At 50.7% G+C, this 24,462-nt stretch overlaps 1 protein-coding gene across 1 annotated transcript; it reads left to right on the plus strand.

The window, feature by feature from the left end:
- The first annotated feature begins 3,635 nt into the window (after window positions 1-3,635).
- Window positions 3,636-23,268, plus strand: KLF16 (KLF transcription factor 16). The gene is made up of 2 exons (XM_072601533.1): window positions 3,636-4,290; window positions 22,136-23,268. Exons 1-2 carry the CDS (start codon window positions 3,759-3,761, stop codon window positions 22,441-22,443), a joined length of 840 nt encoding a protein of 279 aa, XP_072457634.1. The 5' UTR covers window positions 3,636-3,758; the 3' UTR covers window positions 22,444-23,268.
- The last annotated feature ends 1,194 nt before the right edge of the window (window positions 23,269-24,462 follow it).

Raw genomic sequence — 24,462 nt, forward strand, 5'->3', positions numbered from 1 at the left:
CCTCCCTCAAAGAAACACTCCCAGGCCTCAACAAGCTTCCATTCTATTGGGAGAAGCAAAATGTGAACCTGTATAACTAGATATAAAATGGATACCAAGTCAATAACAGATCATTTGGGAGAGGGGAACACCAGCAGCTGAGGGGATAGGCAGAGGCCTCTTGTGGGGGGTGGCCTTAAATTGAACTCTGAAGGAGTCTAGGAATTCTAGTTAGGGATTTATAGAGCCCTTTGAGGTTTGTAGGCAGTGAGAAGGAAGGACATTGGAGACATTCTATAGCAGCAGAAAGAATGTTCGATCCAGGAGTACCAGGGCCCCAGGTACAAATCCCAACCCCACTTCCAGGGCTGCTGTCTGTGGTCCCCTGCAAATCCTTGGATGTCTCCTTCAATTTCCTGAAGGGGGCTGAACAAATGACTTCAAGAGTCCATGAGTCTATGAACTGAGTTCAAATCCAGCCTCTGAAATTTACTAGCCAGAGGGCATGTCACTTAAACTCTCTGAGTCCCAGGTTCCTCACTGGTGAAATTAGGCCTATAGATGCTACCTGACTGTGTTGTAATGAGGTTAAAACGAAACTTGGTGGGTAAAGAGCTTTGTAAACTTTAAAGTCCTATATAAGTGTTGGTTATTTATTGCATAAATATGACTTACTAATTATTCCTTGCTTGGAGATCAAGAAGTTAGAGCCTGACCTAACCACTGTGGAGATAAGAGTCCAAATGGGCCCACAAAAAAGAGCAAAAAATTTCCCAAACAGCAAAACAAATGTCCTCCCCCAAGTCCAGGGTGCCAAGGCACAGAAAGGCAAGATGTGAATAAGCATAGGGGAGAAACTGCAGGCAGTATTATGAGGGGTTCAAAAACAGATGTGAGGGGAATCAGGACAGACATATCAGGGGAGATGGTACTGGCACTGGGTCTTAAAGGAAGTCTGAAGGATTTCTATTGGCAAAGATGGTGGGTGAGAGGCCATTCTAGGGAGTGGGAAATGGTGGGGGTGAAGGTGGGAGGTGAGAAATTAGAGGAGCAGGAGCCTCTGATGAGGAGCTAAGAAATATTCAGTTAGGTTAAGAGAGAACTGGGCTGTTTCTTCAATTGTACCCTGAGGAAGCTGGACTAGATGAGAATGCTCACTCAAGTCCCCTCCCAGCTATCAGGCTACAATCCCATGAGTCCAAGACTTGGGGTAAGGGCCTTTGCTTCAGAAAGAGGGGGGCCAGACAGGCAGAGGTTCCTTCCAACTCTCATCTGCTGTAATTCTACAACTGAGCAGGTGAGAGTAGGAAGGCAGGTTTGTAGGGTAGGCTTAGAAGGCCTTGAACGCAATGGACATCAGTCCAGGCCACCTAGAACTTAGTCACACCATTCATTCCTTTATTCATTCACTCAACATTTGAGAGCTTGCTAGATCCCTCTGGAACAGAATGACATTGCCCTGGATGACCAGGGCCTACAGGGGAAGAGGAGTTGAAAGTGAGACAGACTCCTAAAACACAGAGCAAGAGCTAGAACCTACCTGACACCACTGAAATTAGGTCACATAAAATATGAGAGGGCAACTACATGGCTCAGTGGATAGAGGGCCAGGCCTGGAAGCAGGAAGACCTAAATTGAAATCCAATCTTGGACACTCACTATCTGTATGACCTTGGGCAAGTCACTTCACCCTGTTTGCCTCAGTCTTCTCATCTGTAAAATGAAATGGAGAAAAAAATGGCAAACCACTCCAACATCTTTTCCAAGAAAACCCCAAATGGGGTTATGAAGAGTTGGACAGGACTGAAAACAACCAAACAACAACAATATTAGAAGTGGAAAGAACCTTGTAACATAGATTGTCAGAGATGGGAAGGTCCTTAAAGCATAAAATTTAAGGGACCAGATTGGAAAGAGCCCTTAGGACACAGAATGTCATATTTTACAGATGAGAATACTGAGGCTCAGAGTGGCGAAGTGATTTGCCCAGGATAACAAAGGAAGTAGATTATTTGGTTTCAAACCCAGCTCCTTTAACTCTAAATTCAGGGTTGCACTGTACCTTCTGAGCGACCTCAGAAGATACAAGGGATTGACAGTTACAAGGGCTCTTGGAATATAGAACTCAGGATGTCAGAATTGAAAGAGACTTAGTACTCAGAAAATCCAAAATGGAAGAGGTTTGCAGAGATCATCTAATTCAACTCCTTCATTTGCAAGTGGGGAAACTGAGGATCAAGAAGGGAGTGTATCTGCCCAAAGTCATTGGGTCAGGGACAAAGAAGTAGTGGAATCCCGATGTGGTTCATGAAACAACTAGAGGACAATATAAAATTCACCCCCAAGCAACAGAAATGTTACAGGATTTCGGTGGATGCTGGGTGCCCATTGGGGAGCTGCGGCTTCAGCCTGTAACTCTCAGGTGCTCTCAACGGGGCCAGGTAAGAAGACAGGCAGAATGATGGTACCTGAGCCTCTCCACCTTGGCATTTGGGTATGGGTTTTGGATGTCGGAGGTGTGGGAGCCTGTGAGGGCGATCTCTTCGGGGCGTCTGTGCGTAAATGCTCTTTGGTGGGTCTCCCACCCTAATTTTCCACGCCGAGGTGCCCGTGATCCTTAACGTCCCCAACCAGCCACCCCATCCCTTACTCACTTGGCTCCAACTTGCTCAGCGGAGGGATGGGGGGGGCCTGGCTGGAAAGGTTCGTAACTGAGTACAGACAGGGATGGGGGAGAGAATGAACCCCTTCTAGGGCCAATAAAGGGGGGATTCCATTCACCTTCCTGACCAATGGGGAAATTCCATTCACTCTCCTGGCCAATAAGGGGAGGGTTCCACTCACCCTCACGGTCATTGCAGCGCCCCCCCCCCCATTTCTCTTTACTTTTCGGGAGGGGGGGTGGCCGTGGTGGAAAGAACTCTCAGTTTCTGGGGCTAGAAAATCCTTCCCCAAGCCCTAGGCGTGGGTGAGGGAAGCAGCGAGCATCTCCAAAGAGGGGCAGGGTCAGACCCGGTTTTGGCTACTCTGGGCCGGGGACGAGGAAGGGGAGGGAAAGGAGGTCAGAGCCAGGCTGGGGTCTGACTGAGATGGTGGGGGAGGGGAGCGGAGGAGAGGAAGGGGAGAGGTGGGGCGGCAAGGGGTGGTGGTGCCAGCCTGAGAAGGGGGAAGGGCCGGTGCCCGGGGGACGAAGGGGGGAGGGGGGCACCGCCCTACGAGCCGGGAGGGAGGCAGGGGGGAGGGGAAGGGGCACCGCCCCACAAAGGGGGAGGGGCAGTGCCCAGCCAGGGGGTGGGGCATGGCCTCTGGAGGAGGGAAATTGAGGGGGGAGGGGCGTTACCCCTTCCCGGGCCCACGTGGAGAGGGGGCCGAGGGGGGCGGGGCGGCCCGTCGCGACCCGAGGTCGGGGGCGTTTCCCCCTCGCTGCCCCCTTCCCCCGGGGGCCATTGTGCCGCCGCAGCGGGAGCGGGGCGCGCGTAGGGGGGCGGGGTCGCCCCTCCCCTCGCCTACCCCCGCCGGAGGGGCGCACGCGGAGGCCCGGCCCCCCTCCCTCTGGGCGGGGTCCCCGCCCCGCCCCCGCGGTCTCCGGTGCGTCAGGGGCGCGTCAGTGAGTGAGCGCGCGGGGCGGGCGGAGCCGGAGCCGCGGAGCGCCGAGCAGGAGGGACCGGCCGGCGGCGGCGGCGGGGACAGGCGTGGGCAGCGGCGGCGACGCGAGGGCTCCCGCTCGGCTCTCTCTCTCCCCCCCGGTCTCCCCGCGCGCCCGGCGCTCAGGGGCCGGCATGTCGGCCGTGGCCTGCGTGGATTACTTCGCCGCCGAGTGCCTGGTGTCCATCTCCACGGGGGCCGTGGTGCACCCGGCGGCCCTGCCCCGGCCCGAGCCCCCGCCCCCGGCCCCGCCGGCCCCGCCGGCCCCGGCCGACTGCAGCCGCGAGGACCTGGAGGTGCGCGAGGCTCTGCAGGCGGCGGCGGCGCGCGGGGGCTCCCCGGCCCCGGGGCCCGGCCCCGCCGAGCCCCCCAACTTGCTGGCCGTGGCCAACATCCTGACGGACCTGCGCGGGCCGCGCCCCGCCTCGGCGCACTCGGAGAGCGGCAGCAGCACCTCGTCGTCGTCGTCGTCCTGCTCCTGCGGCGGGGACCCCGACGGCGCCCCCCCGGCCGGGCCGCCCGCGCCCACGGCCGCCGCCCACGCCGCCTCCCGCCGCTGCCACAGCCCTTCGCCGCCCAGCAAGCGCCACCCGTGCCGCTTCGAGGGCTGCTGCAAAGTTTACGGGAAGTCCTCCCACCTCAAGGCGCACATGCGGACGCACACAGGTGAGAGCCCCCCCCCGCCTGCCACCCGCCGCCCCGGGCTCCGCGAGGCCCCCTCGCGTGCCCCCTCCCCGCGCACCCCGGGCCGCTAGCCTTCGCGCCCCGCGCGCTCTGCCCCCGCCCCCCCATCCCTGGCTCTGCCCTCCCCCCAGCGCCAGCTTCCCCTCCTCCGCCCCGCACCACCCCTTCCCGGCTCCCTGACCCTCCTCTCCCTCGGGGGTCCCCCGCCTTTGTTCCCCGCCAGCTGGGGGCTGGGGTGGGGGCGGTTGGGGGGGAGGGAGAAAGGTCGGGAGGCGGGATCGGTGATTTTCCACGCGGCTTCTACCCTCTTCCCTCCCCACCCCCCTCCCTGCGGGGGCGGGCACAGTTCGGTCTTCGAGGGGGCGGGGAGCCCGGGGTGGGGGGGCGGTGGGTGCCGGGGGTGGCCCCCGCGGGTTCGCGTGGTCCAGGCTTTGTGTGGGCGTGGGTGGGGACCCCGCCCCCACGCGGTCCCCCCTTCTAGCGTTTCCTGAGCCCCGGGATTGGAGGGGGGGATCTCTTTGCTCTTGTTAACGGCTATGTGTGTGTATTGGGGGGCACACTCACAAGTTTGTTACGTGGGTGCGATCGGCGCGACCCCCGCCCCCGCCGCTGCCCGCCGAGCCGAGGGGAGGGGACTCGGGTGGGCGGCGCCCAGGGAGCCGGCTGGGAGCGCGAGGTTGGCACAGCGCCCTGCGCGGGGGCCGGGGGGGGGTCGTGCGGGCGGGCGGGCGGCACTTGAGTGGGGAAGGGGAGGCTGGGAGGCGGCGGACTCCGGAGTCTGTGCTGGGGGCGGAGGGGGCGTGGGACGCCTGTCCTCCCAGCTGATCCGCTCAGCCTGCGGCCCCTCCCCTCCTCTGGGTCCTGGGAGCTGGGGGGGGAGCGGGAACGGAGGGGTGGGGCCACGGGGGCTGGGGGAGGATCTGAAACTGCTGCCTGAAGAGGGGGGGCGGTTAACCCAAACCCCATTTTGCATTTTAAGCCTTCTCGGATTTGGTCTTTTCAAATATGTGGTGATCATGTTTGGGTGGGGCTGAGCAGCCCGGGAGACACCAGGTGGGGAATGTTTGACTTAGGGGCTGGGGGAGTTGGGAGGGGGCGAGGCGGCCGGTGCAGAACCTGAGAACAGAGTGTCGGCCCGGTGAGGGACCTTGGAGATCCATCTGGTAGGTCCTTCATTTTACAGGTGAGGATTCGATCCCAGAGAGAGAGGGAGGAGCTTGCCCTGGGCCCTTTGACCCCCAAATTCATCGCGCTTTCTTCTGTACTAACCTGCCTCCCATCTTATATGTGCCTTGATGGAATTGTTTCATGTTACATTTATTTTCATGACATATCTTCCTACTGGACCGAAAACTCCCTAAGCCAAGGACATTAATTCTTTTTCTGTATCTTGGCCTTTGAACGTAGTAGAAATGGAAGGGAATCTAGGCCCAGAGAGAGTCAGTGACTTGCTCAGGGTCACACACAGTTCACTGGTAGGGCTGAAACGGGGTACCCTTTCTATGAGTTAGTTACTCTGTTCTGATCAACCCTTTGTTAGTGACTGGTAAAGCTTTATAGATTTAGTGCTAGAACCATACCTTGTTTTAAATCCAACCTTCTTATTTGGGAAACTGAGGCCTGAGGGGTTGTGACTTGGTCAAGCTCACATTGGGTAATAAGTAATCATCAACAGGACAGAATTTGAACCCAGGCCCTCTGGCTCCAAAACTAATCTTATGATAGAAAAAAATTTTTTTTCTCCTTTCCATCCTTCCCCCTTCAAGTTTTGATTTTATCTTGGGATCTTAGGGCTCTTTACCTGCTCTTAGAACCATCCTACAGCCTCAGAAGGCACTGAGTAGGCCTTCAAGGAGTTACTGACAATACTAATAAATGAGACTTATAACATTCATAAATGAAATCAATAAGGACATCACCCCTCCAAGCGAACTTAGCCCTCTCCAGTAATTGTCCCAGCCCTTGGCATATTTCCCCCTACCAGAGAATCAGCTCCATGGGGGCAGGCTCCTGCCTCTTACTTAAACTGTCTCTTTCTCAATGATCTGGAGAAATGGAATGGATACTCCATTGCAGGGATTGTTTTATATTGGTTTGGGTATAATCCTGGTGCTTGGGCATTTAGTGGGTACTTACAAACTTGCTCATTACTACAGAGTAGGCACTTAAGAGTTTGATTGAACATAGATTTTTTTTCAGAGGCTTTTAGAACAGAATCCTCAATGTTAGAAGAGCTTGAATGGGACCCTGGAAACTCATCATTTTATAAATGGGGAAACTGAGGCCTTTAGAAGAGAGAGGACTTGTCTAGGGTTGTGAAGTTAGTGATCAAGTTTGAGCAAGTCCTGGCTATCCTGTTCAGTCTCTGCTAAGGAATATCCAGGGACAGTAAAAAATGGGCTGATAGAACCACCATGCCCCCCCACCCCCTTTGGCAGGGGTGAGGGTAGATATAGTTTTTTGGTGGAGGGCACTAAACCCTGAAGAGTTGGAAGAGAGGCACTTTAGAAGCTGTGTAGTCCAACCTGGACCACTGAGAAGTTGTAATTGACCCGGGATCATAGAGGCATACCCTGAGCCTCCATCTCCTGACTGTGAGGTCCCCCAGGCTTTTTCTGCCAACTACTCCTGCCCTTCCCTTAGTCTCCTTAAATTTCCCTTTTGGTAGTATTAAGGAGGGGTGAAGAAGCTTGGAGGGGAGGGGAAGGGTTAGGGCCTGAACTTTGCCTGACTCTTAGGTCTGCCTCCCTGTTCTTCGTTCAGCCAGCCCTAACTTGTAGTCCTTTGGGGACAGTAGAACATTGAATAGTCAGTTTATTGTGTTTAATAACACCCAGATGAAAGATGATAAATCATACTTCTATATGGGCAGAATCCTGCCTGTGTGACTATAATTGTTATTTAATCTCTGGTTTCTTTATAAAATGGGCGGATTGAGCTAGATAATCCCTAAGGTCTCATCCATCTGTTAGGGTCCAAAATTATGAAACACTATGAGGGAGGCAGGAAATCTTGCACCCACTTCATAGAAGGAACAATTGGGACTCATAGGATCATAGATTTAGAGATGGAAAGGACCTTTAAGGTTAGTGATTTACAGGTGAGGGAACTGAGATGCGGAGGTTTTTAAGTGACTTGCCCAGGCTCACACAGCTAGTAAGTCTGAAAGACAGGATTTGAATCCAGGACTCTGGGACTCTGGATTCCCGTGTATTAATCACGATACCTACTGGTAGAGAGAGGCAGAGTAGTATTTGTTTATAGTTACGGGGATTGGGCAGAAGCCTTATTGGAAAGTCTGTGCCCTTACCACTACACTCTGGTGTTAAATGGTACCATGTGGGTCTCAGAGGAGGTGTCCTGTTGGGCTGCAGAGAGAAGGTGGTACTACTTTTACCTGATCTCCCTCTCCTCTCTAGAATGGTTGTTTGTGAGGGCCTAGGGAAGAGTCTTTCCCTCCTCCTTCTAGGATGTGGAGGGCTAGAGCTCACAGCACATGGAAACACCGTTGAGTCAGGAACAACTCTCTGAGCTCCCCCCATCCATACTTTATAGAGGCCAGAGTGGAACTTGCTTCAGTAGAGACATGTGGTGGAAGAGTTCTGGATTATTGGGAGCTGGATGAAGTGGGGTTAGATTTCCCCTTCTGCCATTGACTAACTATGGGACCTGGGACAGGTGAATCAGCTTTTCCAGCCTCAATCCCCTTGTCTGTAAAATGAGGCAACATTGGACTGGTCCTTTGGACTCAAGATGGAGGAGAGAAAAGGTGGGGTGACAGGGAGAAAGGGAGGCCTCCTGGTTGTATTGTGATGGAAAAAACTCCAGTTGTGGAATTTGAAGACCTTCATGACCTTGGGCAAGTCTCATCCCTTTTAAGCCTCAGTTTCCTATTTATAAACAAGAGGGGTTGGTCTCTGAAGACCATGGCAGAAGGTCTCGAAGGGCCCTTCTAGCTCTCAGTCCCATGATCCCCTGAGTTGAAAGATGAGGCTTTGTTGGAGCTTGTTTTCTACCTCCCTTTGTGCAGCTAGGTGGTACAGGATAGACTCATCTTCCTGACTTCAAATCTGGCCTTAGATACTTCCCAACTGTGTGACCCTGGGCAAATTATTTTAACCTTGTTTGCCTCAGTTTCTTCATCTGTCAAATGAGCTGGAGAAAGAAATGGCAAAAAATGCCAGTATCTTTGCAAGAAAAGCCCAAAAAGGGTCACAGAGTCAGACATGACTGAAAAACCACTATAGAACAGAGTTCCCATCTCTACCCCATTTCCTTTCAGCTCAGATTCCCTTAGCAGTGTGATAGTCCTTCCCCAGTTGTCCATGGGTACAGGTGATATACCCTACGTAGATCAAGAGTAGAGAATGTCCTTTTTTTTCTTTTGCATCAGGTGAGACACATCCCTGGGATCTCAGCTTTGGGAATGGAGGAGATGAGCTCTTGGGGGATAGGCGTGGGAGGGCAGGAGTGAGCACCTACTGCATCCAGCCCTCAGGTTCATGGGATTTTAAGGCTGAAAGGAACCTTAAATACCATCTAGTCCAGGGGTCCTTAACCTGGGGAGATTGAACTTTAAAAAAAAATGAAAACTATTTCCATTTAATTGGTTTCCTTTGTAATCCAACATAATTTTAAAAAATGCATTGAAAGGCATCATTCTGAGAAGGAGTCCCTAGGCTTCATCAGCCTCCCAGAGGAGGTCCTGATTCAAAAAAAACTTAAGACCTTTCCTGCCCTGATCTAATCCCTTTCTTCTTATAGAGAAATAAACTGGGCCTTGCAGGGGTGAAGTGACTTGCCCAAAGTCCCCTGGGTGACAGGGCTGGGATTTGAACTCAGATTTGCAGGCTCCCATATATTCTGATCACCTGCTCATCTCTAGTCACCTCTTTACCTTCTAGGCCTCACTTTCCCCAGGCTCAGTCATCTCTGGCCATTGGGTTGGTTTTCCTTCTTGGAAGGAGGGAGGGGGGGAGGGAGAGAGAGACAGAGAGAGAGAGAGCGCGCGCACCCGAGCGTGTGTGTGTGTGTGTGTGTGTGTGTCTGTCTGTGTGTGTGTTCGTTCTACCTTTCCATGGGGGTGAATGGCTAAGACTCCAGCTGAAAGGATTCCTAGACTCTTGAGTAAGGAGCCCACAGTTTCAGTCCTCGCGTGGCCATCGATGTGACCTTGTGGAAGTTCACAAGATCATCTGCCTCAGCCATTCTGTTTTACGGGGAAAACCAAATGGCCTAAATTTCACTTGCCCATTGCCTAGGGTTACACAGGTACTATCCTACTAGGGACGTTAGAACTATTTCACCCAACACCTCTGGACCCCACCCCACTTGACTAAGGAGGAAGCAGGCCCTAAGAAGGGGAGGGAATCCACCCCCTGGGAGTTGATGACCAGTCCTGGAGTAGATCCCGGGTCTGTGTCTCCAACCAGCATTCTCGACTGGGGCTCTTGTTTCTTTTGGCAGGCAGGATGCTAAGATACGTTTCTGGGTCGGACGTTTGGCAGCTTGTATGATCGGGGAGGTCATGTCTCTTGGTCAGTTTCCTTATCTGTAAAATGGGGCCAATGATAACCCTTTCCCTCCCTACCTCACAGGATTTCAGGGTGCCTGGGCATCCTGAAAGGTATTCCTTCTCTTCTCTCCCCCACCCACCACCCCTAGCCTCCCTGGGGCTCAGAGACCTTTCAGGGTGGACTAACTCCTAGTTCTTGTACCATATTGACCAAGTGCTAATACCTCACCAAGTTAAGAACTAGGTGCCTGGAGGTGAGACTGACTTTAAGACCCAGGAGGAAAATTGTACAGTTCAGAAGGAATTTTTCCCCCCTTTTTTTCCTTTCCTTCTTCCCCCCTCCCCCACCAGGTGGTTTCTTCTAGGGCCCCTGGGGGAGGGTTAAGGGGGGGAAAGATAATTGAGTTAATTACCATTGGGAAGTGGGGGAGGCTCTAGACCCCCTGGTTTGTTTGTGTCTGGGTTTGCAGGCCTGTCTGGATGCCTGAGAAGGGGAGCTGTAGGGAGGGAGGCCAGCCATGTGGGGTTTGGGGATTCCAAAGGAAAAATCAGAGAGGGGTATGTGTTGCGGAGGGAGTTAGGCAAGACTGGGTGTTGTGGTACATGAGGAAGGAGCAGGTTTGTCCTTGAGAGTCCCCAGTGTCCTCTGGGAGGGTCCTTGGGCTCAGTCAGCTGAACTTCCTCACTTGACAAACTGTAGCTCCCATTTGATAGCAGCTTTTCAGTTAGACTTTACCCAGCACTCTACCTTAGACACCCTTACACAGAAGCCTGTGTCAGCCTTGTTGCCCCATTTTCAGAGCTGAACAAACTGAGGCTCAGTGGTCAGGTGACTTGTCTACAGCTGGGACCAGAAAACAGGCTTCCTGACTTAGAGCTGAGTGGTTTTTTCCCCACCTCATGGGGATCTTAACTTACATGCTGTCCCCCTCCCCCAGCATCCATCAGCTGCTCTCCACTGTTTCTAGAGAGGCAGCAAGAAACCTGGGTTCAAATCCTCCACTGCCCCTTGCTACTGTGTGACTTTGGACAAGTTACTTGTCCTCTCGCGGTCCATTTCATCTTCAAAAAGTGAGATCTCTTCTGACCTTAAATCAATGAAACTGATCCCCCAGTAGAGAAGAGGAAGAAAAAGCCAGCATCTAGATAGCACCTTAACGTTTGCAAATATTATTTTGTTTGAACTTTACAACTAACAGTCTTAAGTACATAGTGGAAAGAACTCCAGATGCGAAACGACCTGTGAGACCTTGGGCAAGTCTCCCACTTTCTGGGCCTCAGTTTCCCCACCTGCAAAGTTAAACTGAGAGGTTAAGTGACTTGCCCAAGGTCACACAGTGAATGAGTACTGGAGACAGGCTTTCTGGGCTTCCTGACTGCATCCAGTGCTCTCTCTGTTCCCTGGGGGTCTGTTCCTTTCTGGGCTCTGCTGCTCCAGGTTTAGGGGCCAAAGCCCAGGGTTGGACTCCTAGCTCTGCTGCCTGTCCATCTTGACCTTGGACAGCTGCTAAGCCTCTCTTCCCCATCTGGGAAATATAACAGAGCAGCGCTAGGGGAGGTGGTTTCTGAGGCCCCTTCCTGCCAGGTCCGACCTTCTGGAGGTCAGGCTGGCCTCCAGGGCAATGGTAGAGACTGACTGAGGCCTTCTGGAAGCCTTAAAAATGGAGTTTATGACCATATCATCATGCCTATGTCTCCAGGTTTGTTGTGAGAATCAAGTGAGATATTCTGTGTAAAGTGCTTTACACAATGTTAAAGGGCTATATGGGTACAATTATCTTTATTATTGCCATCATTACTGTTGTCATCATTTTAGGGTTTGGGCAAGTGAGGCTCGACCCAAGCTTCAGCCTAGTCCACACTGCTCTGGCTCACCTCTAGCCCATGTCCTGAACACCTCTCTCTCTCCCTGGAGAGAGAAATTGGACCTGGGCCTCGGGGGTTGGGAGCTTGGTTCCCATCTCTCATTGGCTCTGGATTCCCATGGCATCTGAAGTGCCCTCGGTCCTCAGGGCAGAGGTTCAGGCCAGGCCAGGTTCTAATATCGATTCTCTGAGGTGGGGCCTGGGTGTTCTGGGGGCAGTGCCAGGCAGAGCTGGTGTTTGGGGCCCTAATCGGAGTGGGTGTCTGGAGTGGGCAGAGGCCCTGCTGGAAGATAGCCCATCTAGGCAATTGTAAATGCTTTCTCCTTCCTTTCCTAAAAACTCGGGTTTTGAGCATAGGAAGTGTGGAGTGGTGAGCTGTGCTATCTTAGGGCATTAGCAGATACCTGATAAATAGAAGATCTAACTAGGTACCTGGCCTACCTCTGCTATTGACTAATTGGCTCATCGCTTAACTTCTGAGCCTCAGTTTCCATACCTGTGAAATGGGATGCATCCTACTCCTGCTGCTTATTTTGAATATGCTTTATTTATACTCTAAGTGGGGGCTGCTGTTACTGTGCTTCTACTCAGTCCTTTGTGGTAAACGCAGGTTGAATGAGTGAATGGAAAAGGTCTCTGACAGTCTGTCTCCTGGGTTTGTTCACTAGTTTCTTGGAGGGGTAGGTGGTGATTGCCATGTTGCTTTGGACTTGGGAGTGTCTTGGCGTCCTCTCCATGGGGGAGATAAGTCCTCTGTTTTTCTTTATACTGAACTACCCTGATAAGGCCTGGGCTGGGGGGTGGAAGGGGAGTGGGGTGGTGGTGGAGAGTGAGTGGCTGGTTCTAATAACAGAGTCATCAGGGTGGGCCATAGCTTCATTTCTGGAGTGCGTTTTAATTCTCCAAAACCAGGCAAGGTCTTGGTGGGGGAATGAGAACAGAAGTGTTTAGGAAGTAGGAGATTTTATAGTCTAGATGGCTCTTTTCCTTGTATTGAATAAGGTCACAGGCCCCCTCCACCCCTGCCCCTCACCTTCCTGCAAAGGGAAAAAGGAAAGAGCATTTTTCTAGAGCCTGCCAGGCATTGCACTAAATACTTCTACCGATATCTCATTTGATCCTCACAAACCCCTCAAGAGGTTAGTGCTATCCCCATTTTTACAGTTGAGGAAACTGAGGCAGGCAGAAGTTAAATGACTTACCTAGGATCACACAGCCAGGAAATGTCTGACTCAAGGCCCAGTTTTCTATCCACTGGGCCACCAGCTACTTCTAAGTCTATAATCCCCTTTTCAAAAGGAGAGACTTCCTTGAAGAAGAAATTTTCTATGAAACTTGGGAGATTGGGGAGGGGGGTCCCCACTTCTGCCCACTTTTCAGATGAGGAAACAAACCCAGAGAAGTTATCATTTATCCAGGGTCACAGAAGCCTGAGCTCAGTGCTCTCTTCACTGACCTCTGTTGCCTGTCCTGGGTTAAGGTAACCACATGGGCTACACCATGGGAATAAAGCCCCTTCTTTCCCCCACCCCCAGTCTGAGTATTTCTGTGGTGAGCTTGGTCAAGACTCAGGGAGCCTGACTCCTCCCAGTATGTGGCCCCTGGGGAATGGCTTGTCCCTGGCACTCCACCTGTGGGTGCTTCTTCACGGTGTCCCCCTGCCTGTTTTTCTACTCCCATTATAAGTTTGGCCCATGTTCCCAGGAAGCCCCACATCACAAAATCACATGTCATAGGTAGGAGAGACCTTAGAGACTGTCCAATCCAACCCCTTCATTGTTCAATTGGGGAAACTGAGACTTAAGTACCACTTTAAGCCTTACAAAGCCCTATCCACCTTTAAAAACCTGAATTTGTGAGATTAGACCATTCCTATATCACCTGCCTTTGGTTAGGACAGTAGCAGAGCATGGCCTTGGAATCAGAAATACCTGAGTTTAAAGCCTGCCTCCAGTGCTTGATAGTTGTGTGACCCTGAGGAAGTCACCACCTGTCATGCTCAGAAACAGTATCACATTCCTTATGGCGTCATGATTAGGGTCAAATGAGAAAATAGATGTAAAATGCTTTGTAAACTTTAAAAGCGTTATATAAATGCTGACCAGCTCTGATGAAACTATAATGCATAGTGCTACGTAAAAGGCACATGAGGTAAGTGACAGACAGGGATATGGAACAGGCCAGGGGGATGACCATTCCCTCAGGGAAAGGGAAGGAGAGGCAATATTGGAGAACTGGTGAGAATTCTGTAGGTGAGGAAGGGAGACAATATTCCAGGCCCCAAGGAGCTGTGTCAGTGAGAGGGTGGTGAGTTTTGAGGATGGAAGACAGATAACCAGAGTCAGCTATTTTGTCTAGGACATCAGGCCTAGGAAAGGGGGTCAGACCATGAGAGGAGGCTGAAAATGGGAAGGTGGTGCTAGATTGTGGAAAGCCTTGAACGCCAAGCCAAAACAAGTCTGAATTTGATTCCTTAGGCAGTTGGGAGCTGTGGAGCAACGTAGGCCTTACTCAAATCCTGAGCCCTTTCCTCAAACTGCCTGAGGCAGGTCTTTTCCTCCTCATCCTCCTGTGGATGCACACAGGCTTGGTGGTATGGGGAGAAAGGGAGAGCCATCTATTTTTTGGAATTTGGGGACTTAGAGGATAAAGAGTTCAAAGAATCTAGTTGCTAAGAATTTAGCAAGTTTGAATTCTATTCTTAGCAGCTGAGCAGTCCTCCTTGGGCCTCCTTTGTGCCCCTCAGTAGAAGGGGTCACCAAATTCCCATTATCCTAAGATGAGGAAAGTGCAGAGGAGATGAGGGTCTTCATCATGGGACTGAGAATTAAAGCAGAGAAATCTGGATTTAGCTCATTTCCCACAGGTGTAAGGGATTCAAGAGGACATCTTGTCCACCTAGACCTGGAGATCTCCCTCCTTCCCCACCCCCCACAACATTCCTCATGCTTTCCAGCCTTCAGTGACTGGGAGCTCACTACCCTTTCTCTTTCTGCATTAGTACTTTGATTGTTATAGGGTTTTTTTTGTTTGTTTTTTGTTTTTGATTTTTTGAGTGGAAATCTCCCTGTGCTGCTTCTGTCTACCTCTTGGTCTCTGTCCTTGAGCCTAATGTTGAGGTCCCCCTTTCTTCCTTTAAGACTCCTGAGTCTATGTTAATCACAATGCAGCCGTTCAAAAGTCCCGTCCCACCGCCTGACCCAAATCCATTCTTCAGTCACCCTTTTTATAGATGAGGAAACTGAGGCTTATATAGGGAAAGTGATCCCTTTTCTGGGCACCCCTCCTTTTGCTCATCCCCTCATAGGGGATGATGGCCATCTGTATCCTCACTTAGCTCTCCCTGAGCTCTGGTCCTGCATTTCCTCCTTAAGTGGCAGTTGGAAGATGGGGGGGGCCTGGTTGGGTTAGCCTTTGGGGGCTGAGAACCAGAAAGGAGAGGATGGCTGTGTTACCAGGGACTCTTCCCTTTGGGCCTAGCCCAGTAGGCCTGAGTGGAGGGGGTGGGTGGGTGGGTGGGTGTGTGTGTGTGTGTGTGTGTGTGTGCGTGTGTGCGTGCGTGCGTGCGTGCGTGCGTGCAGGAACTACTGATTTGTTTAGACTGTTGGGCCCCAGCTCCCATAGCATGGGGGAAAACGTATGCCTGGAGGTAGGGGAGGGGGGAGAGGGGAATGACAACCACGGGACATTTTCCCTGCTCTGTCTGCTCATGTACGTGCGGCTGCTCTGTTCCCAGCTGGGCCTTGTTCCCGACTTAAAACCCTCACACATCCTGTCCCCCAGTGTCTCCCCTCCCCTTCCTCCTCTTCTTGACTCTCTGCCTCTTGCTACCTGACCCAGCTGGAGAGGGCCTGTCTTGGAGATAAAGCCTGCTGCTGGTTTCCAACAGAAACAGGGGTGGTAAGGGTGGTAAGGGTTCCCTGCTATGGCACAGCTCCCACCTGGGATCCTATAAATGGCCTCCAAAGAGCCCCCTCCTGCCCTGCCCCCCATCACAAATCAGGCTTGGGAACAGGGAAGTAGTGAGCCTTGTCAAAATGAAAGTGAAAATGCAAGTATGGCCTGTCCTGGCTTCCCGCCCTCTCCCATGTCCCCTCTTCACCCCACCCCCCAACCTGGGTGTGTGTCTGCATGTGCTTGTGCAGATGTGGGGGAGGTGGAGAAGGTAAAGAGATGGAGGGGAGGACCCTGCCCATCTCCATCTGCCCTCAGCAGCAACTGCGTGTGGCCAAGGCCAAGTTCATGTAGTTTTGCTATTGGCCTAGTTCTGGGACTGAAGTTTTTACCCTATTTCCTTTTCTGAGGTCAGGTAAGAGAGCTGAACAGGCAGGTTCCTTGTGGATCCCTTTAAAAACAGAATGAAGGAGCCCCTGGGAAAAGGGGAGTGGGGGAAGGAGAGAGAGAGAGAGTGTGTGTTTGTGTGTGTGTGTGTGTACATGCATGTTTACCCAGGTAACCTAGAAGCAACTAGATGGCCCAGTGAATAGAGCAGCTGACCTGGAATCAGGAATCCAAATGCAAATGCAGCCTCAGACACCTGCCAGCTGTAGGACCCTGAGCAGCTCACTCGACCTCTGTCTGCCTCAGTTTCCTCATCTGTAAAATGGGATCGTAATATCACCTGTTTCCCAGGGTTGTTGGGAGAATCATATGAGATAGATAATATTTGTAAAGTGCTTTGCAAACCTTAAAAGATTTATATAAATGATAGGTATTATCATTAATGTGAGAATTGTTACGGCCATTTAACAGGTGAAGGAACTGAGGGTTCAGAGTGGATCAATGACTTCAGAACCCCTCTGAAGGAACCTTAGAGATCATCTAGTCCAACTCCATATCTGGCCCAAGAATCCATTTAACCAAATTGCCCCTGAATGTCTACACACACCTCTCCTTAATAATCCTTTGCAGGGATGGTCAAGACTCAGTACCTCCTGAGTGTGATGGGACTCTTTTGGAATTTTTGGATAGCTCTCATCATTCGGGAGGTTTTCCTTCCATTGGCCCTAAATTAGCCTTCACTGGTTCCTAGTTTTGCCCTCTGAGGGTCTTCAGAACCTCCTTCTAGAATAAAGTTCTCACATCCTAACTTCTTTTCTGCCACCACTCTTCTTTAGGTTTAGGAAGCAGGCTCAAAGAGAATTGAAGTAACTTAACCAAGGTCCCATAACCTACTAGGAAGTGTCCAAAGTAGGTTTAGATCATTCTGATTTCCAGGTTCAGCATGCTTTGCTTCCCCATGTTCTAGAAGTGGCCTGAAGAGGACAAGGGGGATTCTGCCCCTACCCCTTCCCTTAACGCTCAGAAAAGTCAAGTGATTTGCCCCAAATCCCATGGTTTTTGAGTGGAAAACCTAGGGTAGCATTAATCTTTTTTTTTTTTTAAACTTGCCCTGTCACACTATTGAGTCACTAAAATCTCCAGAGCTAGAACTGTTATTTAATTAATGTCTTCATCTATCCTCTGTTGGTAAAGTTGACTATTTGAACCCAGGGGCAGAATTTTACGTTTATCTTATTAAATTTCATCTCATTGGCTTCAGCCCATTGGAGGCCAATGACTTGTCCACAGTTCAGTCACTCCGCTTATTAGGTGTCAGACCTCATTCAGTCTCCAGTGTCTTTACTCTAAGGGTTGCTGCTCGTTCTATACCACATGGCAAAGAAGGGGAAGGGGGGGGGCAGCCCCAAGACAAGATCATAGGAGACCATCTCGAGTCAGTCTCCAGACCCAGAATAGCCACTTCCTTCCTCAGGTATCTAGCAGATTTGATGAGCAAAGCCACTGTTTGTGATGATTTGAAAGCTCATGAACTGAAGTTAAAGAATTGGAGAAAGGCAAATGTCTCTATTTCTTCTCTCCCCCTCCTAACACCTCACCTCACCCCACCCCACCCCTGGGAAAATAATATAGTCTACAAACTATCGGCCAGAAATTTGACTCCAGTTCCCAGCAGCATTGTAGAACGTGTTATTAAAGGGATGATCAGGGAACATAGACAAGTAGGTGAAAGAACTGTACAGAAGAAAGCTCTAAATCTCTAAGAATAGAAGGGAATATTAAGGTTTTATTTAATGCCCATGACATTGGCAGAGGTGAGAAAAGATAAAATTGATAAATGTTGGTGAGGCTGTGGGAAGACAGGCACATTAGTTTCCTGTTGGTGGAACTGTTGGCTTGTCCAGCCATTCTGGAAAGAAAATTTGTAATTAATGCTTTTTAAAATTACTCTGTGTGTGTGTGTGTGTGTGTGTGTGCATATCTATAAATACATGTGTGTCTATATATATAGACACATATACATAAATACTTTGGCCCAGCAAATACTAGGCATCTACCTCAGGGAGAGGTCAAAGACATAAGGAAAGAGCCTTTCTCTATACAGACATTTTTAGTGGCACTTTTCATAGTTGCAGAGAACTGACAGGAAAGTACTGGTTCCCCAGTTGGGGGAGGCTGAATGAATTGTGCTACATGAAAGTAATGGAATGTACTTGAACCATAAAAAATAGTGACCAGAGAATCCAGAGAAGCTTGGAGTTTTGTACGGCAGAAGCGACAGGGCCTGTGTCTAATAAGAGGTCAGAGATGCCTCCTACTTTCAGCCTCTGTTAGGGTATTCTGCCTGACAACGAGCCAAGGCAACCAAGGGGTAGTGGTTACAGAGCTGGACCTGGAGTCAGGAAGATTTGAGTTCAGATGCAGACTGCAACACCTCTTAACTAAGTGACCGTGAGCAAGTCACTTAACCTCTGTCTGCCTGTTTGCTCATCTGTAAAATGAGAATAATAAAAGCACCTACCTCCCAAAGTGTTTGTGAGAATCATATGAGATAATGATTGTAAAACACTTAGCATAGTCTTAGCACAGCCTTCTATAAACGTTAGTGGTTATCATTATTGTTGATTGTGCCTGACTTATTCCAAGGGAGGGTTCTGTTTAGCAAGGGGTGAGGGAGTTGGGGAGCCTTTCATTGGGAAAGGACAGTGGTAAAAGCATCAGTAACTTATCCTTTGAAAGAACAGGTCACGTCAGGATTAACCTTATTTCCTCTCTCACAGCTGGGTTATGAGACTTAACAGAGAGGAACTCTCTGGATAGTTACCTCAATTTTTGCAAAGCATTTGACAAAATCCCATGCTGTTCTTAGGGAGATGATGGGAGACAAGTGACCCAGTGCAATTAGGGGGATTAGAAATTGGTTAAATCCTGGAATGAATTATTAACAGTTTGATGTCTTTTTGGAAAGAGGTCTCCAGTGGCATACCTGAGAGATCACTGCTGGGCTGGGGGCCATTCCACATTTTTCTTAATCGGTCAGAGGAGAGATGGTACATACACTTGCCCTATTTGCAGATGAGACTACTCTGACCGTCTGGGAGAATCCCAGAGGCTCTCAGCAGCGTACAGCACAGGAGCCTTTTTGTATGTCCTGGTCCCTTTCTAAGAATCAAGTTGTCAAACATGATCAGATACATAAATTTGCAAAGGAAATCAAATATAGTAAAATACTGTTATCCAGATGTTTAAAAAAATTCATGGATTCCCCAGGCTAAGAAGTCCTAGCTGGTCCAGGACATTGGGACAGAGCTACTTAGGTGATATTAAGTGTAGTGATAAATGTGTCAAGCGTTCACATTTGGGTTCCAGAAATCAACTTTCTAAGCCCACTAAGGAGAAGCAATGACCAGACAGCTGTTCATCTGAGCAAGATCTAGGGATATTCATGGAGTTAGGACAAACTCAACATGAATCAGCAATGTGATAGTGTTGGGGTGTGACTTGGATGAGAGGCGGCCCCTTCCAGCTCTGAGACTCTGGGATTCTGACTATTCAGTCTCAAGACATGATATCCTGCTCTGGGGTTGGGATTGCCAAGGGAAGCTTTCAGGAAAGGCAGTTCTTAGGCTAAACCCCTCAAGGATGCATAGGATTTTCATGGGCTAGGAGCAGGAAGAGGGGGAGAACACACATTCCAAGGGAAGAAGAAAATACCTCCTATTCTGATGGGAGTAATATCCCCATTTTCCGGACATAGAGGAAAAACTTCAGACCAAGAGAGGTCAAGTGACTTCTCCAGGGGGAGCTTGCTGTGGTAGCAGACAAATACCTCCTTCCTTCTGCTCCCATCACCAAATGCCTTGATGGGTAGCAGAGAGATAGCCATACAGGCTGGACCTGTGACTGGAGCCTGAGTTTTCTCCTCTGCGAAAATGGGGATGATTCCTATAGCTCCTCACTCAACCAGGATTGTTGGGATGGGGTGATGGTTATTAAGCCTTTGTGACTTACTGTGGCCCAAACTGAATGCTGAGCTCCAGAGTCCAGCAGCCTAGGGTGTTTGTCAGAGGGCAGACTGTGCCCACAGGGCTATGCCTTCCTGGAGTGATGCTCGAAGCTTTTTCATCTTGGGGAGCCTAGCTATACCTGGGCCTCTAAGAGCTCCTCCTTTGTAGGAGTCCTCATTAGAAAACTCTTAGTCATATACTGTTGTATTCCATACTGTTCAGGACCTGTGATTTTGTGATTATGTTTGTATGGGCCTCTTTCATGGTGCAGATAGCAGCTTCTCAGATTCTCCAGGCATCCAGTTGATATGGAGACCTATGAGGCTAATGTGGCTAATTCTATATTTCCTTTTGTTTGGGGATCTGAGCACTTTGTAGTCCCAGAGGAAAGCTGCTTAGGGAGATGATGAGGCCATAGCTAACAGAGGAGGGAAGGGGTACTGATAAAATGACCCAAGTCCAGGTGGTTTGGAAGCTCTTCCCCCCCACCCCCAAATATGCTATATACCCAAACACTCCTGTCTCATGCACACACAGATCTCATGCCTTAACCTCTCCCCCCCATACTTTGTCTCTCTCATATGCACATACACACACACACACACACACACACACACATGCTATATATCTACATACTCCTCTCTCATACACTCACAGATCCCATGCCTTTCTCTCTCTTTCTCTTTCTTGTGCACACACATACACACCCTTTCTCCTCCCCCATATTCCTCTTGGAAAGCAAGGGATAATCTAGGCCTGGGGTATTAAGGAAGTTGAGTTGATATTGTTGGGTATCTTATCCCTGTGATTCTGGTTCTTTCCCAGTCTCGTAATTTCTTGGGGAGGACAAAGAAAGTTGGACTCTTGGGGGGGGGGGGGGGAGTACCATTGAGGCTGGAGGTGACTCCATGGGTTGTATATACATTGTGTCTGCATGGGCTCCTGTGGCTGTTTGCTCTAGCATTTCGGGGGGGGGGGGGCGGGGGGGGGGAGGGGGCAGAGCTGGCTCCATTCTCAATGACTCTGAGGAAAGAAAGAGCAGACATTAAGGACTCGGCTATCCCTTCAGCACCTTGATGGTGCAGGCCTTTTCCCTAGCCATAGGGTGTCCCCATGGCTATCTAATGACTGGAGCAGGATCCACCTTGGAGTAAGTGGGGTATGGGAGGAGATATAGGGAGGTTTGAAGCATGAGATGCCAACTCCAACTCTGTCTCCTCTGTTCTTGAGCACCCTCACTCCCCACCGCACCCCTTCTGTCTGATAACTCTCCTCTCCACTCTTAAGGCCTGTCTGGCTCAGCAACCTTGGCCATCTGGCCTCTGGGAAATCCTCATTCCTAATCTTTGGGAGCTGCAGCTGCCACTGCCACCATCTCTACCATCAGCCTTGTTCTCCCCCTTCGACCCCTTGAAAAGGGAAGGGGGGGATCTGCAGCTGGGAAAAAGCCAGCTTTTGGGGGGAGGTACAGAAGATCACTACCTTATAGTCCTCATAGGCTTTAGAATTCTAAGGGAATTTAGAGCTTATTTATGGTTGTGCAATCCCCCTCATTTTATAGAAGATGAAAATGAGCTCCAAGAGTGGCACAGATAGTAAATTGAGTTAGGGTTAGAACCCAGGCTTTCCGACTCTAAATTCACTGCTCTTTCCTTTACATAAGTGGTGTCAGACTCAAAAGAAAGGCCTCATATGGATTTATTGTGTTTTCCTTTATTTTGTTAAACATTTCCCAGTTACATTTTATTCTAGTTAGGGCAGTATTTGGGAGTTTTACAGGATGAGTTGACACCTTTGTTGTGATTCACTCCCCACATTAGGTGAGCGTGGTAATAGTTTCTGTTTCACTTTCCAAGTAAGGGTTCAAATGAAGGCAGCTCCCTTCTCCCTCCAAAGACTCATGGTTTTGGAAGTGACCTTATAAAATAGAATGTCAAATCATCTAGATCATCTCTTCTAGCCCATCCTTTCAGAGGAACAAGGGGGAGGGAAAATGATTTGTTTTGTATGGTTGTTCAAGATCTTGCAGTGATGGCATTGGCCTTTCCAGTGTTAAAAGTGTGGGAATGCCGAGAGGTGATGGTGGACCCTTCACCTGGTGGCTGAGAGTCAAACTGGGCAACTGGCCTCCATGACATGTCTGTGCCTTCTTCCCACAGGTGAGCGTCCTTTCCCCTGCACGTGGTTAGGCTGCATTAAGAAGTTTGCGCGTTCGGATGAGCTGGCCCGGCACTACCGGACACACACCGGCGAGAAGCGTTTCTCCTGCCCCATCTGCACCAAGCGTTTCATGCGAAGCGACCACCTGACCAAGCACGCTCGCCGTCACCCCACCTTCCACCCCAGCATGATCAAGCGTCAGGGGGCCCGCAGCGTCTCCCCCAGCGACTCGCTGGCCTCGGCCCCCTGCAGCCTGGCGGGCAGCCCCACCCCCAGCCCAGCACCCAGCCCTGCTGCCTTCCTCTAGGGGGAAGGGCCTAGGAAGCTGCTGCCACTGCCCTTTGTTCTTCCAACATCTCCCCTCACCCCACCTTGGGCCTCCCTGAAGAGCCATCTCCCCCTGGACCTTCTGCCTCTCCTGAAGCTGGCTGCCTCACCAGATGGAGGAGGCCTTCCCTGTGCCTCTTTCAGGGCACAGACTGGGACACCAAGGACTTTCCTTCCCCCTGGGCCACGTGATTTTATATTTTTAACCATCTTGCTGATGGGAGGGTGGGAGGGTGGGGGTATTGGACCACTGGGGACAGAGAATAGCACCAGCATTTGCCTGGGGGGGACGCTGGGGTTGCTCCCAGCACCCACCCCCCCAGGGTCTCTGCCATCCATCTGGGCCACCTTTGCCCCAGGGATTCCCTGAGGGGTGACGGATGGCATATGGATGGTTGGGTGAAGGGGAACAGCAAAGTTAGAACCCCAGTTGTCAGCTGGTTTTTCCACATCCTTAAAAGAAGGACTTTTCTCCTCCCTTCCCTTTGGAAAGAAAGGGCTCTGGGATTGAGATTTTAGGATCAGAATTTTTGGGCCTCTGTGGATATTCTTTTTTTTTTCCTTTTTAAACCTGTGGAGGCTCCATAGACTCTCCCCAAGGCGAGCCCCCAAGCAGAGCACACATCCCAGGTTGGGGAGGGGAGGGCAGAGGGGCACCCCCTCCATGCCCGGGCCTTGAAGGCAGCTGGCAACATTGGAGACAGAAAATAATGCTTTCTATTTCTGTACATAGTGATGATGATGATGATTATTATTAATAATATTTTTTTTAATATTGATTAAATGTGGAATCCAGGTTTGATGAGAGGCGGACACACAAGGCCACTCCTTTACTCCCCCTGTCTCCCCTACAGTGCCTCTCTGCTGGCAGGGTGTCTTGGATGTCTCAGCATGGAGGCCCAGGGCCTGGGCAGGAGGTGTGGACTGGTTCAGCCCAGAAGGTTGAAATCTGTAAGTGTGTGTATGTAACATTGCATAGAGCACATAACCTTGGCCGTGGTCCAGCCTTCCACGCCCAGCCCACTGCCCCCAAAAGTCTTGTCAGGGATGGAGCCTCTTGGGACAAATCTAGCCAGGAATGTGGCCCTGAGGGTCAGAACAGAGCTTGGAGAGCCATAAAGTCATAGTGTCTTCCCAAGCTGGGGAATGGGAGAGTTTAAACTGCCAGACCTCAGGGTTTTGCTAAGGTGTAGGGGCTTTTTCCAAACCCTTTGGTGCCTACGAAGAAGTCGTTTGGACCGAGGATCTGGGAAACTGACCCAGTTTGGGTCACCTCTCTTATCTGTCTTTTGGGGATGTGACAGTGGCTCAGGGTTGAATTTTGGGTGTGCAGGGAGGCCATCGCTGCTTGTGGAACCATCCACATACCCTGACTCCTTGTCCTTGGAGATAAGCCCTTGCCAGCCTCTGACTTTTATCCTGCTGGCATGGATCATTGGATTCAGTGCTGGAAAGGGGTCTTATTACTCTCATTTGACATCTGGGGAACTAAGGCTTGGAGTGGGGGAAGTGACTTGCCCAAGATCAGCTAGTCACTTGAATGGTCTGGGATGGGTCCCCCTGCCCACACTCCCCCAAGCTAGCTTGGTCTAAGCCCCTCGATTTGAGCTAGCTCATTGATGATGCCGAGAACACCCATCAGGCCTGTAGGTGATAAAGCTGGTAAAATGACTTGGGGGCTGGGTCTCTGGGCATCATCTGTTGCCAGATCCTTCCTCCACCTTCTTACTCTGGGGCAGGCTGGGGTAGGTCAAATCCCCAAGGGAAGCCATTGGAGATGTTCAGGGAAATGGGGGTTTGGGAGCGGGGGAGGGCAGCCCCCCCACCCCTAGGCAATCTCAGGTGTCTGTAGGTTTTGTTTATGTGCAGCAGCTCTTGCCTCCTCCCCCACAAGGGGACTAATGTGTCTCCATCTCTTGAGGGGGGTAGGGTATATGGAGAGGATGTGGACTCGGGGTAAGACTTTGGCTTCTTCCAAAGAACTAACAATTCGAAGTCA

This window comes from Notamacropus eugenii, chromosome 4 (assembly GCF_028372415.1).
Source record: "Notamacropus eugenii isolate mMacEug1 chromosome 4, mMacEug1.pri_v2, whole genome shotgun sequence".
Classification (NCBI taxonomy): domain Eukaryota; kingdom Metazoa; phylum Chordata; class Mammalia; order Diprotodontia; family Macropodidae; genus Notamacropus; species Notamacropus eugenii.